Below are 15,759 nucleotides of genomic sequence, written 5' to 3' on the forward strand. Positions count from 1 at the left end.
AATATATTTAAATCATTTATTTATGTAGTCAAATAAAATTGACGTTTTGTTGTTAATATTTTACTTATAAGTTTCATTTCTTTCACTCTTAGAAAACTGAGTATTTATCATTGGCTTATCTACTTGCTTTAGTCTGTTTTTGATGTAGTTTAATATCTGTTCTTTCTGAAGAGTTTTTATAACAGGTGAATATTCCACAAATATATTAAAATGTTGCTTGTTTCTCTTCATGATGTTAACCATCCATTTATGACACTAGAAGTATTTCGAAGCTAATGTCTTTGGAAGAGTGAGTTAATTATTAGTATGAGATAACTGCTATCATGAAAAAAAGTTCACAAATGGCTTCTATGAAGTGGAAGTAAAAAAATACATGTTTGGGGTTAGGATCAAGGACACTGGTTCTAACTTTCTCTACCACTAATGATCCTTTAAAACTTTTTATTTTTTTTTATAGATGCTATGCTTCAAAAGACATTTCATCGAACAAAAGAGTGGTATATATTAAATAATAAAATGTTAGAACTTGATTGTTTATTAGCTGTACCTTATTTCTCCCATCCAAGTACTAACCAGGCCGGACCCTGCTTAGCTTCCGAGATCAGACGAGATCGGGCGCAATCAGGGTGGTATGGCTGTAGACTGTACATTATTTCTAATGAGAGTTTATAATCAGTCTGACATAACCACTCCAGGTTAATATAATACAGTTCCAAACAAAGAGGCCTGATGTTTTACATAGCTTGAGTAATTTTTGTGTGGGTAACTGTAAGGCTTTTTTTGACTTGAAATACTGGTAATATTATCTGAACTTTTATCAGCTACTCTTGTAGAACCCTAGTAGTCTGGGCACAGCAGATTGGGAACTAGCAGCCTAAAGTGCAAACATTTTATTCTTAATGTCTTTGAGGTTTCATCCAATATAATGAAGGTCTGAAGCATTATATAATGTAACAAAGATACCATAGCTACTAGGCAGAGAGAGGTAACAAGAAGAGAGAAGGAAGTGGTATTTGTTGTAGGGAATATCAGGGAGCATCTGTATGTTTTGGCTCCATTTAATTTATATATTTATTCCTACTAATTCCCAACTTAAAATGTTTACTCCAATTAGGTTGATAAACTATTACCTGACTTCAAAACAAATATGACTTAAGTTCTTTATGTATTTACTCTATATTTGTATGTTGGTTTTCCTTTCCCAAAATTTTCTCATTTCTCCATTTCCCCCATTCATGTCCTTCTTTCAGCTAAGCTGAAGATCTTTCTCCAATGTGAAGTCTTATATCACCCTGACCCACAGTAGTATCTCTTATTACAGTGTTGATTCCACCGGTACTCAAAGTATATAATAATATCATAGCTTGCCATATTTAATTTACTTGAAAGTCTCCTGTGTTTCTTCAACTGTACTGTAACTTGTTTGAGAACATTTTATCCTTCTTAGCATCTAGTGCAGTGATACACATTAGATAGGTTCTAAGTAAATACCTATCGAATGAATGAGAGAGATAAAGACTCTTTTTTTAATTGATTTTATTGAGGTGACACTGGTTAACATAATTATACACGTTTCAAGTGCCCAATTCTTTTATTTTTAATTTATTTTTTAAGTGAGAGGACGGGAGATAAAGAGACAGACTCCCACATGCTTCCCAATCAGGTTCCACCCAGTAACCCCATCTAGGGCTGACACTGTGCCCATTTAAGGCTGCTCGCAACTGAGCTATTTTTAGTGCCTGAGGGAGAGGCTCCAGGGAGCCATCCTCAGCACCAGGGCCAATGTGCTCAAATCAATCGAGCCGTGGCTGTGGGAGGGGAAGAGAGAGAGAAAAAGGGAGAGAGTAGAGGGAGAAGGAGAGGAGGGAAAAGCAGATGGTTGCTTTTCCTGTGTGCCCTGACCAAAAATCTAACCGGGGACTTACACAAGTTGGGTCAACACTCTACTGCTGAGCCAACTAGCCAGGGCCTCAAGTGCGTGCCCAATTCTACAACACATCTCTGTACACCCTCTGAAGTCAATTTTTCATCCATGACCGTTTATCCCTCCCATAGCCTCCTCCACCCCCACCCCCAACCATCAGCAATCATTACAGATAAAGGATCTTGCCGCCTGACCTGTGGTGGCGCAGTGGATAAAGCGTCAACCTGGAAACACTGAGGTTGCCAGTTCAAAACCCTGGCTTGCCTGGTCAAGGCACATATGGGAGTTGATGCTTCCTGCTCCTCCCCCTTCTCTTTCTCTCTCTCTCTCTCTCTCTCTCTCCCTCCCTCCCTCTCCCCCCCCCTCCTCTCTAAAATAAAATTTAAAAAAAAATCTTGCCGTCATCAGTTGCTTCAGGTGTTATGCTATCTCCTTCTACCCTGCTTAATCATGTGATTAACCATCAGTAATATTTCTAGAAATAAGACCATTAGTTATCATACTATTACTGTTTTTGTTTTGCTATGTAATATGAGTATTTTGTGTTAAATGATCTTAACACTGATATGATACTTACAAAGAAAGAATGAGCTGGGATTTATTAAAGGTAAATCAAAGAAAATATTCTGAATTCCAACCTCTAGCATTTTATATTTTAGAAAAAAATAATTTAAAGTTTAATTTAAGGTTTTTAAAATGGTTAAAATATTCACCTATCTTATGAATTCAGAGGATAGGTTTTATCTGATGATGGGAACTCTAAATGGTGATCCAGTGGTCATGGTAGACTGTTTGAATTGCAGAATTTAAGTTGCAGATTAATAATGGCCAGAAACCATGAACTTTTTTTTTTTTTTTTTTTTTTTTGAGAGAGAGAGAGGTAGGGAGAGAGAGAGACAGGAACATCGAACTGCTCCTGTATGTTGCCCTGACCGGGGAATTGAACCGACAACCTCTATGCTTCAGGACAATGCTCAAACCACCAGCCAGGGCTTAATTTATTTTAAATTGATTTTTTTAGAGAGACAGAGAGAAGAGGGGAGAGAGGGGAGTGGGAAGGGAAGCATTTGTTGTTGCACTCAGTTGTGCATTTTTTTTTCTTCTGTGGGTGTCCTGACTAGGGATCAAACCTGTAACGTTGTTGTTTTGGGACAATGCTCTTAATTGACTGAGCTAACTGGCCAGGGCTATATTATTTTATAAAAAGAAAATTTTAAACATCTTTCTTTTCATTTACAGCAGTTATTATATTACGTACTTTAAAATCATTATTTTATTTATTCCAAGTATCAACTCTGCAAAAGTTCAGTTAACCCATTTTTTTATAGCTATAGAAAATTGACATCTATAAAGGTCAAGTAACTACCAGAGTCATACATTTGGTAGCTGCAAAACAGGTCATTTTGACTTCAAAATTCATGTTTGAATCACCATGTTACACTGTCTTACATTGTCCAGTACTCAGTATAATTTTTCTGTCCTTTTAGAGCTTGACCAGACAGGAATTCTGGCAGTTGCTCCAGCAGAACTATGGCACTGAGCTAGGCTTAAATTCTGAAGAGATGGAGAACTTGTCCCTGTCGATTGAGGATAATGTGCAGTCAAGGTACAGCAACATTCTGAAATGTCAAGATTTCTAATTATTAATCAAAGCAGAATTATTTTAAACTTTATTAATATATAATTTCTATGAACTGACCCTTGGGTGAAATTTCCCTCTGTATTCTGGAGTGAAATGGAGTGAAAGGTAAGGACAGTGAATAGTTTGCTAAATTGGTGAGCAAATACAAGATGTATAAGGAAGTATGTCTTTGTAACTGTGTCACCTAGGATTTGCTTAAAGCATGGTTTTAGTAAAGTTTTTTGTCTAAGGATCTGGAGAAATACTTAGAAACATCTCTGTGCTTATAGGTAACAATAAAGTAAATTAGCTGTAGGTATTTTGAGGGATAACTTTCCCTCAAGAATACTCTAGAGCAGGGGTTGGGAACCTATGACTCACAAGCCAGATGTGGCTCTTTTGATGGCTGCATCTGGCTCGCAGACAAATCTTTAATAAAAAAAAATGTTTAAAATATAAAACATTCTCATGTATTACAATCCATTCATTTCCTACTGCTCATGTTCATGGTTGCGTGTGGTTGGAGCCAATCACAGCTGTCCTCTTGGGACAACACCAAATTTTTATTGGATAATGCGTAATGTACACGGGTCGTTGTATGGCTCTCGCGGAATTACATTTTAAAATATGTGGCATTCATGGCTCCCTCAGCCAAAAAGGTTCCCGACCCCTGCTCTAGAGGAATGCTTGAGGTGTAGTTGGCACTCAACAAATATTGAATGCATTAGTGAAAGGAGCTTATAGTACTATGGGGAATGCAAATAATTATATATAATACAAGGGTGAAAATGATAAGGGCCAAAAGGAGCAATAGATAATGCAATAAATTTAGATTAGAAAGAGATTATTTTTGACTGATGGGAATTCATTTGGAAGAGTGGACATTTTTTTAAACCTGTGCAAGTAAAAGTGCATTTTGTGTAATGGTAATTGAAGTCATAGCAATAGAAATAACTGAGGACAATGCATTAAAATTCTAAAGCAAACATTATGCTAAGTGAAAGAAGCCAGTCACAAATGATGACATATTGTATGATTCCATTTATATGAAGTGGAGTCCAGAATCAGGAAATCCGTAGAGACAGAGGTAGATCAGTAGTTGTCAGGGACTGGGAGGAAGAGAGAATAGGAGTGACTGCTAATGGAAACAGGGTTTCTTTCTGGGGTGATGAAAATGTTCTAAAATTAGATAGTGGTGATGGCTGCACAACTCAGTAAACTACTGTATTGAGTAGTTTAAATGGGGTGAATTTTATGGTATGGGAATTATAACTTAATAAAACTGTTATTAAATGGCATTGGCTAAGGAGCTCAGTTTTGGGGCATCATTCCGATACACCAAGGTTGCAGGTTCAATCCTGGTCAGGACACATAAAGAATCAACCAATGAATGCATAAATAAGTGGAACAACAAATCTCTCTCTCCCTCTCTAAAATCAATAAATTAAAAATATTAAAAATTTTATAGCAAATCTTTATTTTTTTTAGTGAGAGAGGTGGACACAAGAAGGGAGAGAGATGAGAAGCATCAACTCGTAGTTGCTTTGCTCTAGTTGATCATTGATTGCTTCTCATATGTGTTTTGACCTGAGGACTCAAGCTGAGCTAGTGACTCATTGCTCAAGCCAGCAACCTTGGGCTCAAGCCAGTGACTTTGAGTTTCAAGCCAGTGACCTTTGGGTTCAAGCCAACAACCATGGGATCATTTTGATGACTTGATGCTCAAACCAGTGACCCTGTTCTCAAGCTGGATGAGCCTGTGCTCAAACCAGCAACCTCGGGGTTTCAAACCTGGAACCTCAGCACCCTAGGTTGACTCTCTATCCACTGTGTCACCACTGGTCAGGCACAAATAAATCTTAAAATGTAAATCTTTCAAAAATCTCGATGTGTCTACAGAATTTTTACTCAATCTAGTCTTTTAGGTCTGCTGATTGTAATTATAGTATTCCAGCTAAGTTTTAGTATTTTACAGTCTCTTTTACATGGTTACACATGCGTTATTTTATTAGTTTTCTGTAAAATTAAAAATGGTCCTCACTGGGTGCTTCAGTGGGTAAAGTGTCAACCTGGTGCACCAGAGGTTGTGTGTTCAACCCCTGGTCAGGGCAGGTACGAGAAGCAATGACTGAGTACAGAACTAAGTGGAACAACTAAGTGAAACAAAGAGTTGATGGTTCTCTCTCTCTCTCTCTCTTTCTCTCTCTCCCTCTTCTTTCCTTCCTCCTCCCTCCCTCCCATCCTCCCTCACCTCTCTGTCTCTCTTTCTCAAATTAATTTTTTTTTTAATTTTTCCATTGTATTGCTTCCTGTCTAGTTCATTAGCTTCTTTCAGGTCCTGGAGTTGGGTAGAAAAGCAACTGATACAATGCACAGAGCCTTGGATAGTGGTAAAGAATATCTGGATTCCACTCTGGACTCTGCCACCAAGTAGCTGTGCAACCTCAAGCAAACCGCTTAGCCTTTCTGAGCCTCAGTGTACTCATCTGTGAAATGAAACCATTAGATCAGATGATCTCCAAAGTCCCTGCTAACTCAAAAAGTTTCTAGTCTTTGAAGAAAGAAAGAATAAATATTTTGGACCAGCTGCTCTACATACTCTGAGGTCCAAGTTCTAGAGGTCACCGGGAAGGCTGGGGCTTGAGTGCTTTCTAAGAAGAGACGAGGCAGGATCCTCAATCCCTCTGTCGCTCCTTTTCCCATTCTTCCAGGCTCTCAAAGAATATCTGTCCAAACTCTTATTTCCTCAGCTTTTTTATCTTCTTTCTCTTCATTTTCAATTTCTCCTTTGCTCTCCTTCCTTCTTTTTCATTTCTCCACAACTGAGCTCCATCCTTACAGTCCTCAAGTTCAGACACTTAGATGGTACGTAGTCCCAAGGAGTCATTTTTCTTGTCCGGTTCCTTCAGAGCCCTGCCATTCTGCTGAAGACCCTTCTCCAAAAGTGACTTGTTTATATGGAGAAGAAGAGAGTTGAAAGGCTCTTTGGCATTATGACGTCAGGCTGCTACTTCAGCTTAGAAGAGCTTTAAGCCTATAGGTTGCAATGATTGCATGAGAATAATAGTTTCTCAGTAGAGTTGAGCACTAAAAATTAGATCAGTTGTGCTCCTTTTAGACTTTCTTTTCTCCCTGCTTCCTGGGAGAGGAAGAGCAGTTTCCAGGACATATACTGCAGTCTTGTCCCAGTGACCATTTGTGAAAGCTGTTCCTTCAACCTTGTTAGGAATAAGAACAGTAAGAAGGGGTATGTGAACTGATTGGTGGGCTCTGTGCTCAGACATCAGGAGCTTCCACTTCCGGGCAGGATTTGCCACCGCAGCTGGGACTGAGTCAGAAGGAAGATCTTCTGCCTTCTGGTGCTGACTGGCTTCCAAGTCAAGCATCTACCTTGTACCTTTGGAAGCTTTGTCATTGTCCACAACTGAAATTTAAACAAGCAATGTTCATTTTGTTAGTTGCTGTTATGGCCACTTGTACTTGGTGAATTCTTTTTTTTTTTTTCTTTTCATTTTTCTGAAGCTGGAAACAGGGAGAGACAGTCAGACAGACTCCCGCATGCGCCCGACCAGGATTCACCCGGCACGCCCACCAGGGGCGACGCTCTGCCCACCAGGGGGCGATGCTCTGCCCATCCTGGGCGTCGCCATGTTGCGACCAGAGCTACTCTAGTGCCTGAGGCAGAGGCCCAGAGCCATCCCCAGCGCCCGGGCCATCTTTGCTCCAATGGAGCCTTGGCTGCGGGAGGGGAAGAGAGAGACAGGGAGGAAAGCGCGGCGGAGGGGTGGAGAAGCAAATGGGCGCTTCTCCTGTGTGCCCTGGCCGGGAATCGAACCCGGGTCCTCCGCACGCTAGGCCGACGCTCTACCGCTGAGCCAACCGGCCAGGGCTGGTGAATTCTTTAATGCAGTGGTTCTCAACCTTTCTAATGCCGTGATCCCGCAATACAGTTCCTCGTGTTGCATTGACCCCAAACCAAAAAATAATTTTGGTGGCTACTTCATAACTGTAATTTTGCTATAGTTATGATTAGGAATGTAAATACCTGATATGCATTATGTATTTTCCGATGGCTTTAGGCAACCCCGCCAGGGTCGCGACCCACAGGTTGAGAACCGCTGCTGTAATGGTTCCTGAAATTTATAAAATCTCATATGAATATTATCTTATTTTCAGAAATAAAGCCAATTTGCATGTTATTTAAGAAGATAGCTTTGTTATTAGTAGAGGCTTATTTGTTACATTATGAAAGACTATTTGTTATCAAAATGATTTGTAACAGAAAGGACCTCAGTGAGGAGAATAAATCACTTATTTGTGTGACAGTGACCTTGTTTATTTTCCATAATAACGTATTTCTTACAGAAGCCCAGAAAGAAGCAGCCTGGATGACTGTGGGGAGAGAGATGAAAAATTATCCAAGTCAATCAGTTTTACCCGTGAATCAATTAACCGCGTTTCAGAAACAGAGCCAGCCGACGGAAATCTATCCAAAGCGGTTAGTCTGTGATCCCTCTTTTAAAATATTTTTGCTGCTGCCATGTGTGAATCATAAGATAAGATCAAATAAAAATACAGTGTGCAAAATGTTTAAAACTTAAGATATCAGGCTGCTTCTTTATGTGAGGAGAAGAGTTTCAAGCCTCCAAGCAGCAGAGGTGATATGCAGAGGCGGTTCCATTCAGAGCTGGGTATGGTGCAGGGCTGCCAGACTGGGCGTCAGTCTTTAAGGGGGTAGACATCACTACAAATATAGTAAGATGGAGAAGTTCATAGTTAGCAGAATTTTTCCCAGAGTAGGTAGTGTGTGTGGTAGACCTTTGTGAAGCTGACAACTAAAGCAGGCACATCCATTTATTAATTAGTTAGTTCCTTCCTTTATATTTTCAAGTATTGTTACAAGCCCATCAATTTTTTAAAATTTCAATGAGTTTTTATCACTTGGAGTCATTATTATTATTATTACACTCAATTTGCCCCTGCTGAATCCCTTCAGATTGGTTCCTTTGTCCTTTTGAAGTAATCAGTACTCCCTGATGGCTTCCTTTCTCTCTGGTACAAGAACATGTCCCAGGCACACACTGTGTACTCTCTGTTCCGGACTTAGTATTAGCCATTTTCCTAATGAGCCATAGTTTTTCGTGAAGAATGGTGTTTAGAAACCACATTTTGAGCGCCAAAATTACACCTGCTATACAGCCTTTGTTCTGATTGGGGATGCAGGCTTAGGGCTAGAGCTGAATTTCTTGGTTTGGAGCAGAGCATTGGCTTCAAACCCTACCTCTGCCATTTGCTGCATGACCTTAAATAAGTTCATTTAATTACTTAACTTTTCTAAGCTTTTGTTTTATCAACTCCTGGAAGATGAGGACAAAATTATATCTAGGGATTTTTATAAGGATTGAATGAGTTAATATGTGAAAGTGCTTTGAACAGTCCCAAGCACACAGTAAGTGTTCAGTAGCCATGAGATGTTATAATTGAAGGTGAATCTGTGTGTGACCAGCAGTGGACCTTGTCTACCTCTTTTCAGGGAGCTCCCAGCATCTCCTGTGAATAAATACTGGGAAAACATTGGAACAGGCAGTATTTATGTGAAAGCCTACCAAGTTATAACTTGTTTTAGGCATCTATCAAGCATCTATCTCGGTCTGATTTTGTGTTGTGGGTTTCTTGCAAAACTGATCCATCTAGAGACCCTGAGGAACTTCCTACTGGTACAAGAGTGGTGATTATAGATGCTACTTTCTTTGTATGTTTTCACAGAGAAGACCAAACCATTCAAATTTTGGGAGGTGTCTTTGGGAGGTGATAAGACAGATCTCTTGTAGTTTCCTCATCTTACAAAAGTCTGATTTTGGTCTTGGCCAGTTGGCTCATTGGATAGAGCATCAGCCCAATGTGCAGATGTCCTGGGTTTGATCCCCAGTCAGGCACACAGGAGAAGCAACCATATGCTTCTCTCCCCCTTCCTCTCCCTCTCCCCCTCCTATAGCCAGTGGCACAATTGGTTCAAGAATGGCCCTGGGTGCTGAGGATAGCTCGGTTGGTCCAACGCATCAGTCTCAGGCACTAAAAATAGCTCAGTACTCAAGCAGTGGCCCCAGATGGGGTTGCCGGGTGGATCCTGGTCAGGGTGCATGCAGGAGTCTGTCTCCCCTCCTCTCACTTAAAAAAAAAAGAGAATAAAAAAGAGTCTGACTTTGAGGACTGAGTTCTCAGAGCTACTAATCTTATTGAGTCTCGCCTACAGTCTCCTTAACAAAGTCTTCTGTACCTGCTCTTGGAATAGTTAAAATGTTGGATCTTGCTTCTAATTTTGCCCCTAAAGGAAGTCATATTTTCCTCTAAGGAAAGGGAATGAAATGAAGAGAACTAATTTAATATTTTAACATTGATCATGGATTCATTGGTATTTAACAAAGATGTTTCCAGGTTATGGAATACAAGTATATGGCAGTTTGGTTCAATTTTACCTTTTGCATTCAAGAGCAGTATGGTGAGATTCTCAGATGTCAACAAACATGTCACTTTATTTTATTTTTACTTCCAACAAATTAGAAATAACAAAATAACATTTTTCCAAGATGAAAATAGATTTATCTTAAGTTATAACATTAATACTCTGAAAAAATTCAGGACATACAGAAAAGTATACAAAGAAATAAAAATTGTCAAGATGCTAAACACTCAAAGATAGTGACTGTTACTTTTCCTGTAAGTATCTATCTATATTACTTATAATAGGAATTATATCGTAATTAGAAACAACAGAAGAAATTTTTGTGGAAACTTACTCAACTTAACATCTGTTAAAGACACCCAAAGCAAGCATATTGCATTGTAATATGAAATGCCCAAATAAATCAAGTCTTGATTTTAGTAGTAACCTCTGCTTGAAGAATCAATCCTCTGGCCAGGATAGGCTAATCCTTTAATAATTGTGTCCTGAGCAGAGTTGTTGCTCTGCTTTTTGAGTGACCAGTGGAAACCTGTGTGCTCCTTGGTGCTTCTGCTGCTCAGTGCTGCTCAAAAATCTCAAGGGGCAGGAAGTGGAAGGAGTGTATCTATGCTTTTGCTCTCTTTCATCTGTTTACATGTAGACAATGCATTAAGTGTTTTGCTGTATAGTTTATATTTTGTACACGGTTTTTTTAAGCCTAATTATAATAGTATTCTACTTGAATACTAGCATAACAATAGCACTCATACTTTAATGCCTAACATTAGATTTTTTTTATAGAAATGATGTATCTTTATTAAACTATTCCCAGAAAGTATAGCTATCATCATATATTTGAATATATTTTATTGCCCAATCCCTTAGTCCAGGAGTCGGGAACCGATGGCTCGCGAGTCACATGTGGCTCTTTTAATGGCTGCATCTGGCTCGCAGACAAATCTTTAATTAAATAATGTTAAAAATGTAAAACATTCTCATGTATTACAATCCATTCATTTCCTACCACTCATGTTCATGGTTGCGGGTGGCTGGAGCCAATCACAGCTGTCCTCTGGGACAACACCAAATTTTTATTGGATAATGTGTATCATACACGGGTTGTTGTGAGGTCAAGAAGTAAACTTCCCTCCTTTTAATCAAGTAGTCAGCTAGCTAATTGCAGAAACTCTTTTGATGAAGAAGATGGCTAAAAATAAAAAAGATGAGGAGTATCGTACTTTTCAGCAGGAATGGACAGAAGAATTCGCCTTTGTGGAGAGAGCAGGTTCTGCAGTGTGTCTTAATACGCAATGATAAAATTGCATTGATGAAATGGTCAAATATAAAGCGGCACTTCGACATATGCCATACTACATTTGCATCGGAATATCCAGCAGGGGACAGCAGGAAGAAAGCATGTCAAGAGCTACTGTGCAGAGTGCAAGTCAGTCAGCAGCAACTCCGTGTTTGGACCCAACAGGTGACTGGAATTCAGCTGGCTTTGCTGGTGCTTTAGCAATTGTGAGAAATGGAAAGCCATTCACAGATGGAGAGTATGCCAAAACATTCATGCTTGATGTTGCCAATGAACTTTTTGACGACTTTTTGGATAAAGACAACATAATCAAACGAATAAAAGACATGCCTGTCAGCAAGAACTGTTCACGATCCTACCATCATGATGGCAAATCAAATTGAGGCAACACAAGTGAAGGACATAAATGCCGCACCATTCTTTTCTCTCACTTTGAATGAGTCAACAGACGTAAGCCATTTATCCCAGTTCAGCATGATTGCAAGGTATGCGTGTGGAAAATCTTGCTGTTTTGCCTATGAAAGAGACAACAAGAGGGGAGGATTTATTCAAGTCTTTCACTGAGTTTGCTAAAGAAAAAAAATCTACCAATGGATAAACTTATTTCAGTGTGTACTGATGGTGCTCCGTGCATGGTGGGGAAAAACAGAGGATTCGTAACGCTTCTTTGAACATGAAAAGAGACCCATCCTAAGTTTTCACTGCATCCTACATCAGGAGGCACTTTGTGCTCAGATGTGTGGCAAGCAGCTTGGTGAGGTGATGTCGCTGGTCATTCAGGTAGTCAACTTTATTGTTGCCCAAGCTTTAAATGATCGCCAGTTCAAAACACTGCTGGATGAAGTTGGGAATAATTATCCTGGTCTGCTTCTACACAGCAATGTGCGTTGGTTGTCAAGAGAGAAGGTGCTCAGCTGTTTCACAACTTGTCTGAGCAAAATTCGGACTTTTGTGTTTTTTTTGTTGTTTTTTTTTTGTTGTTGTTTTTTACCGGGACAGAGAGAGAGGGATAGATAGGGACAGACAGGCAGGAACGGGGAGAGATGAGAAGCATCAATCATTAGTTTTTTATTGCAACACCTTAGTTGTTCATTGATTGCTCTCTCATACATGCCTTGACCTCAGGCCCTCAACAGACCGAGCGACCTCAGGACCCAGCGACCTTGGGTCCCAGCTGATGAGCTTTTTGCTCAAGCAAAATGAGCCCATGCTTAAGCTGGCGACCTTGGGGTCTTGAACCTGCGTCCTCTACATCCCAGTCCAACGCTCTATCCACTGTGCCACCGCCTGGTCAAGCCGGACTTTTCTTGAAATGAAAAACATTGAGCATCCTGAGTTAGCTAACACTGAGTGGCTCCTGAAGTTCTACTATCTCATGGACATGACTGAACATCTGAACCAGCTCAATGTGAAAATGCAAGGCGTTGGAAATACAGTCTTATTTCTTTTTTTTTTTTTAATTTTTTTAAAATTTATTTATTCATTTTAGAGAGGAGAGAGAGTTAGAATGAGAGAGAGAGAGAGAGAGAAAGGGGGGAGGAGCAGGAAGCATCAACTCCCATATATGCCTTGACCAGGCAAGCCCAGGGTTTTGAACCAGTGACCTCAGTGTTCCAGGTAAACGCTTTATCCACTGTGCCACCACAGGTCAGGCCAGTCTTATTTCTTCAATAAGCAGTGTTTGCATTTGAAAACAAGTTGGAACTCTTCATCGCTGACATTGAAACAGGTTGTTTACTACACTTTGAAAAACTGGGAGAGTTTAAAGATGCATGCACAGCAAGTGACTCTGCTCAACATCTTAATCTCCAGCAGCTAGTGGGCTTCACATCTAATCTCCTGCAGTCATTCAAAGCGTGCTTTGGAGAATCTCGTGAGCACATTCGTCCTTTTTTTTTTTTTCCCCTGACCAGGGAGTAAAACCTGTGATGTCTGCAAGCCAGGCCAATGCTCTATCCACTGAGCAAACCAGCCAGGGCCTAAATTGTTTATTCTTTTTTTTATAAGATTTTTTAAAATTAATTTTAATGAGGTGACATTGATAAATCAGGGTACATATGTTCAGAGAAAACATCTCTACATTATTTTGACATTTGATTATGCTGCATTTCCATCGCCCAAAGTCCAATTGTCTTCCATCACCTTCTAACTGGTTTTCTTTGGAGCGCACTCGTCTTTTTAAGTTCATCACCCATCCACTCAAGTGTGCAGTGGACTGTGCCAACCTGAGTTACATCCCCGGTGTCTCCATCAGAGATTTTGAGCTACAAGCTGCTGACCTGAAGGCCTCAGACATGTGGGTGAATAAGTTCAAGTCACTGAATGAAGATTTGGAAAGACTTGCATGACAGCAAGCAGAGTTGGCAAGCAAACACAAGTGGGGGGAAATGAAAAAACTTCAACCTGTGGACCAGCTGATTGTTAAAACTTGGAATGCGCTTCCCGTCACATACCACACATTGCAGCGTATGAGTATTGCTGTGCTGACAATGTTTGGCTCTACATGTGCATGTGAGCAGTCTTTCTCACATCTAAAGAACGTTAAGCCAACCTACAATCACGTTTAACGGATGGAAGTCTCAGCGCCTGCATGAAGCTTAACCTCACCACATATCAACCAGACTACAAAGCCGTCAGCAAAACCATGCAGCACCAGAAGTCGCATTAATGATAAGAAGTACTTTATTCACCACTGGTTAGCAACAGCATAACAACATTATTAAAAAGATTTCAGAGACTTATTGTACTTTAAAAGTGTTGGTCTTACATAAAATGCACACATTTACTTGTATTTAGTGTTAAACATATTGTATGGCTCTCACGGAATTACATTTTAAAATATGTATTGTTCATGGCTCTCTCAGCCAAAAAGGTTCCCGACCCCTGCCTTAGTCCCTTAACAGCAAGTTAGGAGTTTGCAGTGAAGTTAGTTTTCCCTTTTAATCCACTATACTCTTATGTGACTTTTATCTCTCTATTTTCTTTCTCTTTCCCCTTTAGTTACTGGTCTTGAGAGGAGGGTGAGTTTTTTCTTTGAGATGATGGGCACTGTCTGGGGAAACTAACTGGATTTTACTCCTCTGCCTTGCCCACCCCAAAGAACCAAGTGTCCATTATTTTGTTCTTTGCCCCCATCCCTGTGCTTAAGTGATTCACATGATTAACTCTCTGTGATTTTCTATATGATGTTCTTCAATAGTTGATTGTTCATTATTGTTTAAGAAGATGACTTTAGAATAATCTGTATTATTTACCAGTATTTTATGGACTGAATTGGAAGTGTGGTACAAACATAACAAACACATTTTTCAAAGAACAATATTTTCAAGTGTCTTTATTATTAAAACTATCACTATAAAATCTAAGCCTATAATCTTTTTTTTTTTTAAACTGGATTGTTTGATTTTTAGGAGTTAGAGAGAGAGGAAGCTCAAACTGAGAAACAGGTCAAAAAGAGTCCTTTACTAACCTCAGAAAGGAGGTTAAGGAGAGTGCCATCCAAACCACCGGACTTGAACAAAAACGAGTATCTTTCTCTGGACAAAAGCAGCACTTCAGATTCTGTGGATGAAGGTAAAGAATTTCTTATAAATTTTAATAAAATATCAGGTATGTCTTTTAATATTAATCTTTTTATTAGGTGCAGACTGAGAGTTTATTTGCGCTAGATATGGTCTCACTATAAAGAACAACAACAACAAAAAAAGACGGAAGTTAATAGAATACATGGGGAAGAGGCTGCTAAATCATAAGTCATCCTCACTTTCCAGAAGTCTGGAATTTGAAAGTCCCCATCACATTTACCTTTTAAAATTCTAAGCCTTAAGTCAATGGAGATGGAGCAGAAATGGAAAAGCAAAACTTAATAAAAATCTGTTACATTATAATTATACTTTTTTCTAACCTCCAAAATCAAGAGAAAGAGAGAGAGGGAGAGAGAAGGAGAGAGTGGGAAACAGAGAAAGATAGGAGTGAAACTAGAGAAGAAAAATAAAAAGCAATTACTTAAAGGAACTATAGCAAATCATGTTCTCTCTACTTTCTCTTAAGTTAGTACCAATAACCTGGGGCTTGTCATACTTATTAAGTGGGCATTGTAAGGAATTTTTTAAAACTGTAAGATTATTGACATTGAAGCCACTGGAGTAGGGAGACATTGGAAAAGATGGTGGTGACTACTTCCAAGTTTCAAGAATGGGACAATGTCTATATTTCTATGCCTGCTTTCCTACTATCAGTGTTTAGGATAATACTGGGGACCTGACAGTGGTTTCTAGCTGTAGGACATGATGTATGTGTGGTCCAGGTGCTGTTCAGGTTAGACCTGGTTTGCAAACCCCTGAAGTCTTTTCCAAGTGTGAAAAGCAGATCCATGAAAATCCAAACTAAAGCCCAGTTAAATCTAAATCCAATCCAAATCAAGTCCAAATCTGAAATCAAATCTAAATTCAGCCAAA

General features: G+C 39.5%; 1 protein-coding gene across 2 annotated transcripts in view; it reads left to right on the forward strand.

The window, feature by feature from the left end:
• Window positions 1–15,759, forward strand: part of GRAMD1C (GRAM domain containing 1C) — a 110,506-nt gene that overhangs the window by 59,195 nt on the left and 35,552 nt on the right. For both annotated transcript variants that reach the window (XM_066241392.1, XM_066241391.1), the window contains 3 exons: window positions 3,412–3,530; window positions 7,911–8,043; window positions 14,713–14,875. In XM_066241392.1, the coding sequence (XP_066097489.1) occupies window positions 3,412–3,530; window positions 7,911–8,043; window positions 14,713–14,875 (415 nt within the window). The remainder of the gene's footprint in view (window positions 1–3,411; window positions 3,531–7,910; window positions 8,044–14,712; window positions 14,876–15,759) is intronic.

Source organism: Saccopteryx bilineata, chromosome 8 (genome assembly GCF_036850765.1).
Source record: "Saccopteryx bilineata isolate mSacBil1 chromosome 8, mSacBil1_pri_phased_curated, whole genome shotgun sequence".
NCBI lineage: Eukaryota > Metazoa > Chordata > Mammalia > Chiroptera > Emballonuridae > Saccopteryx > Saccopteryx bilineata.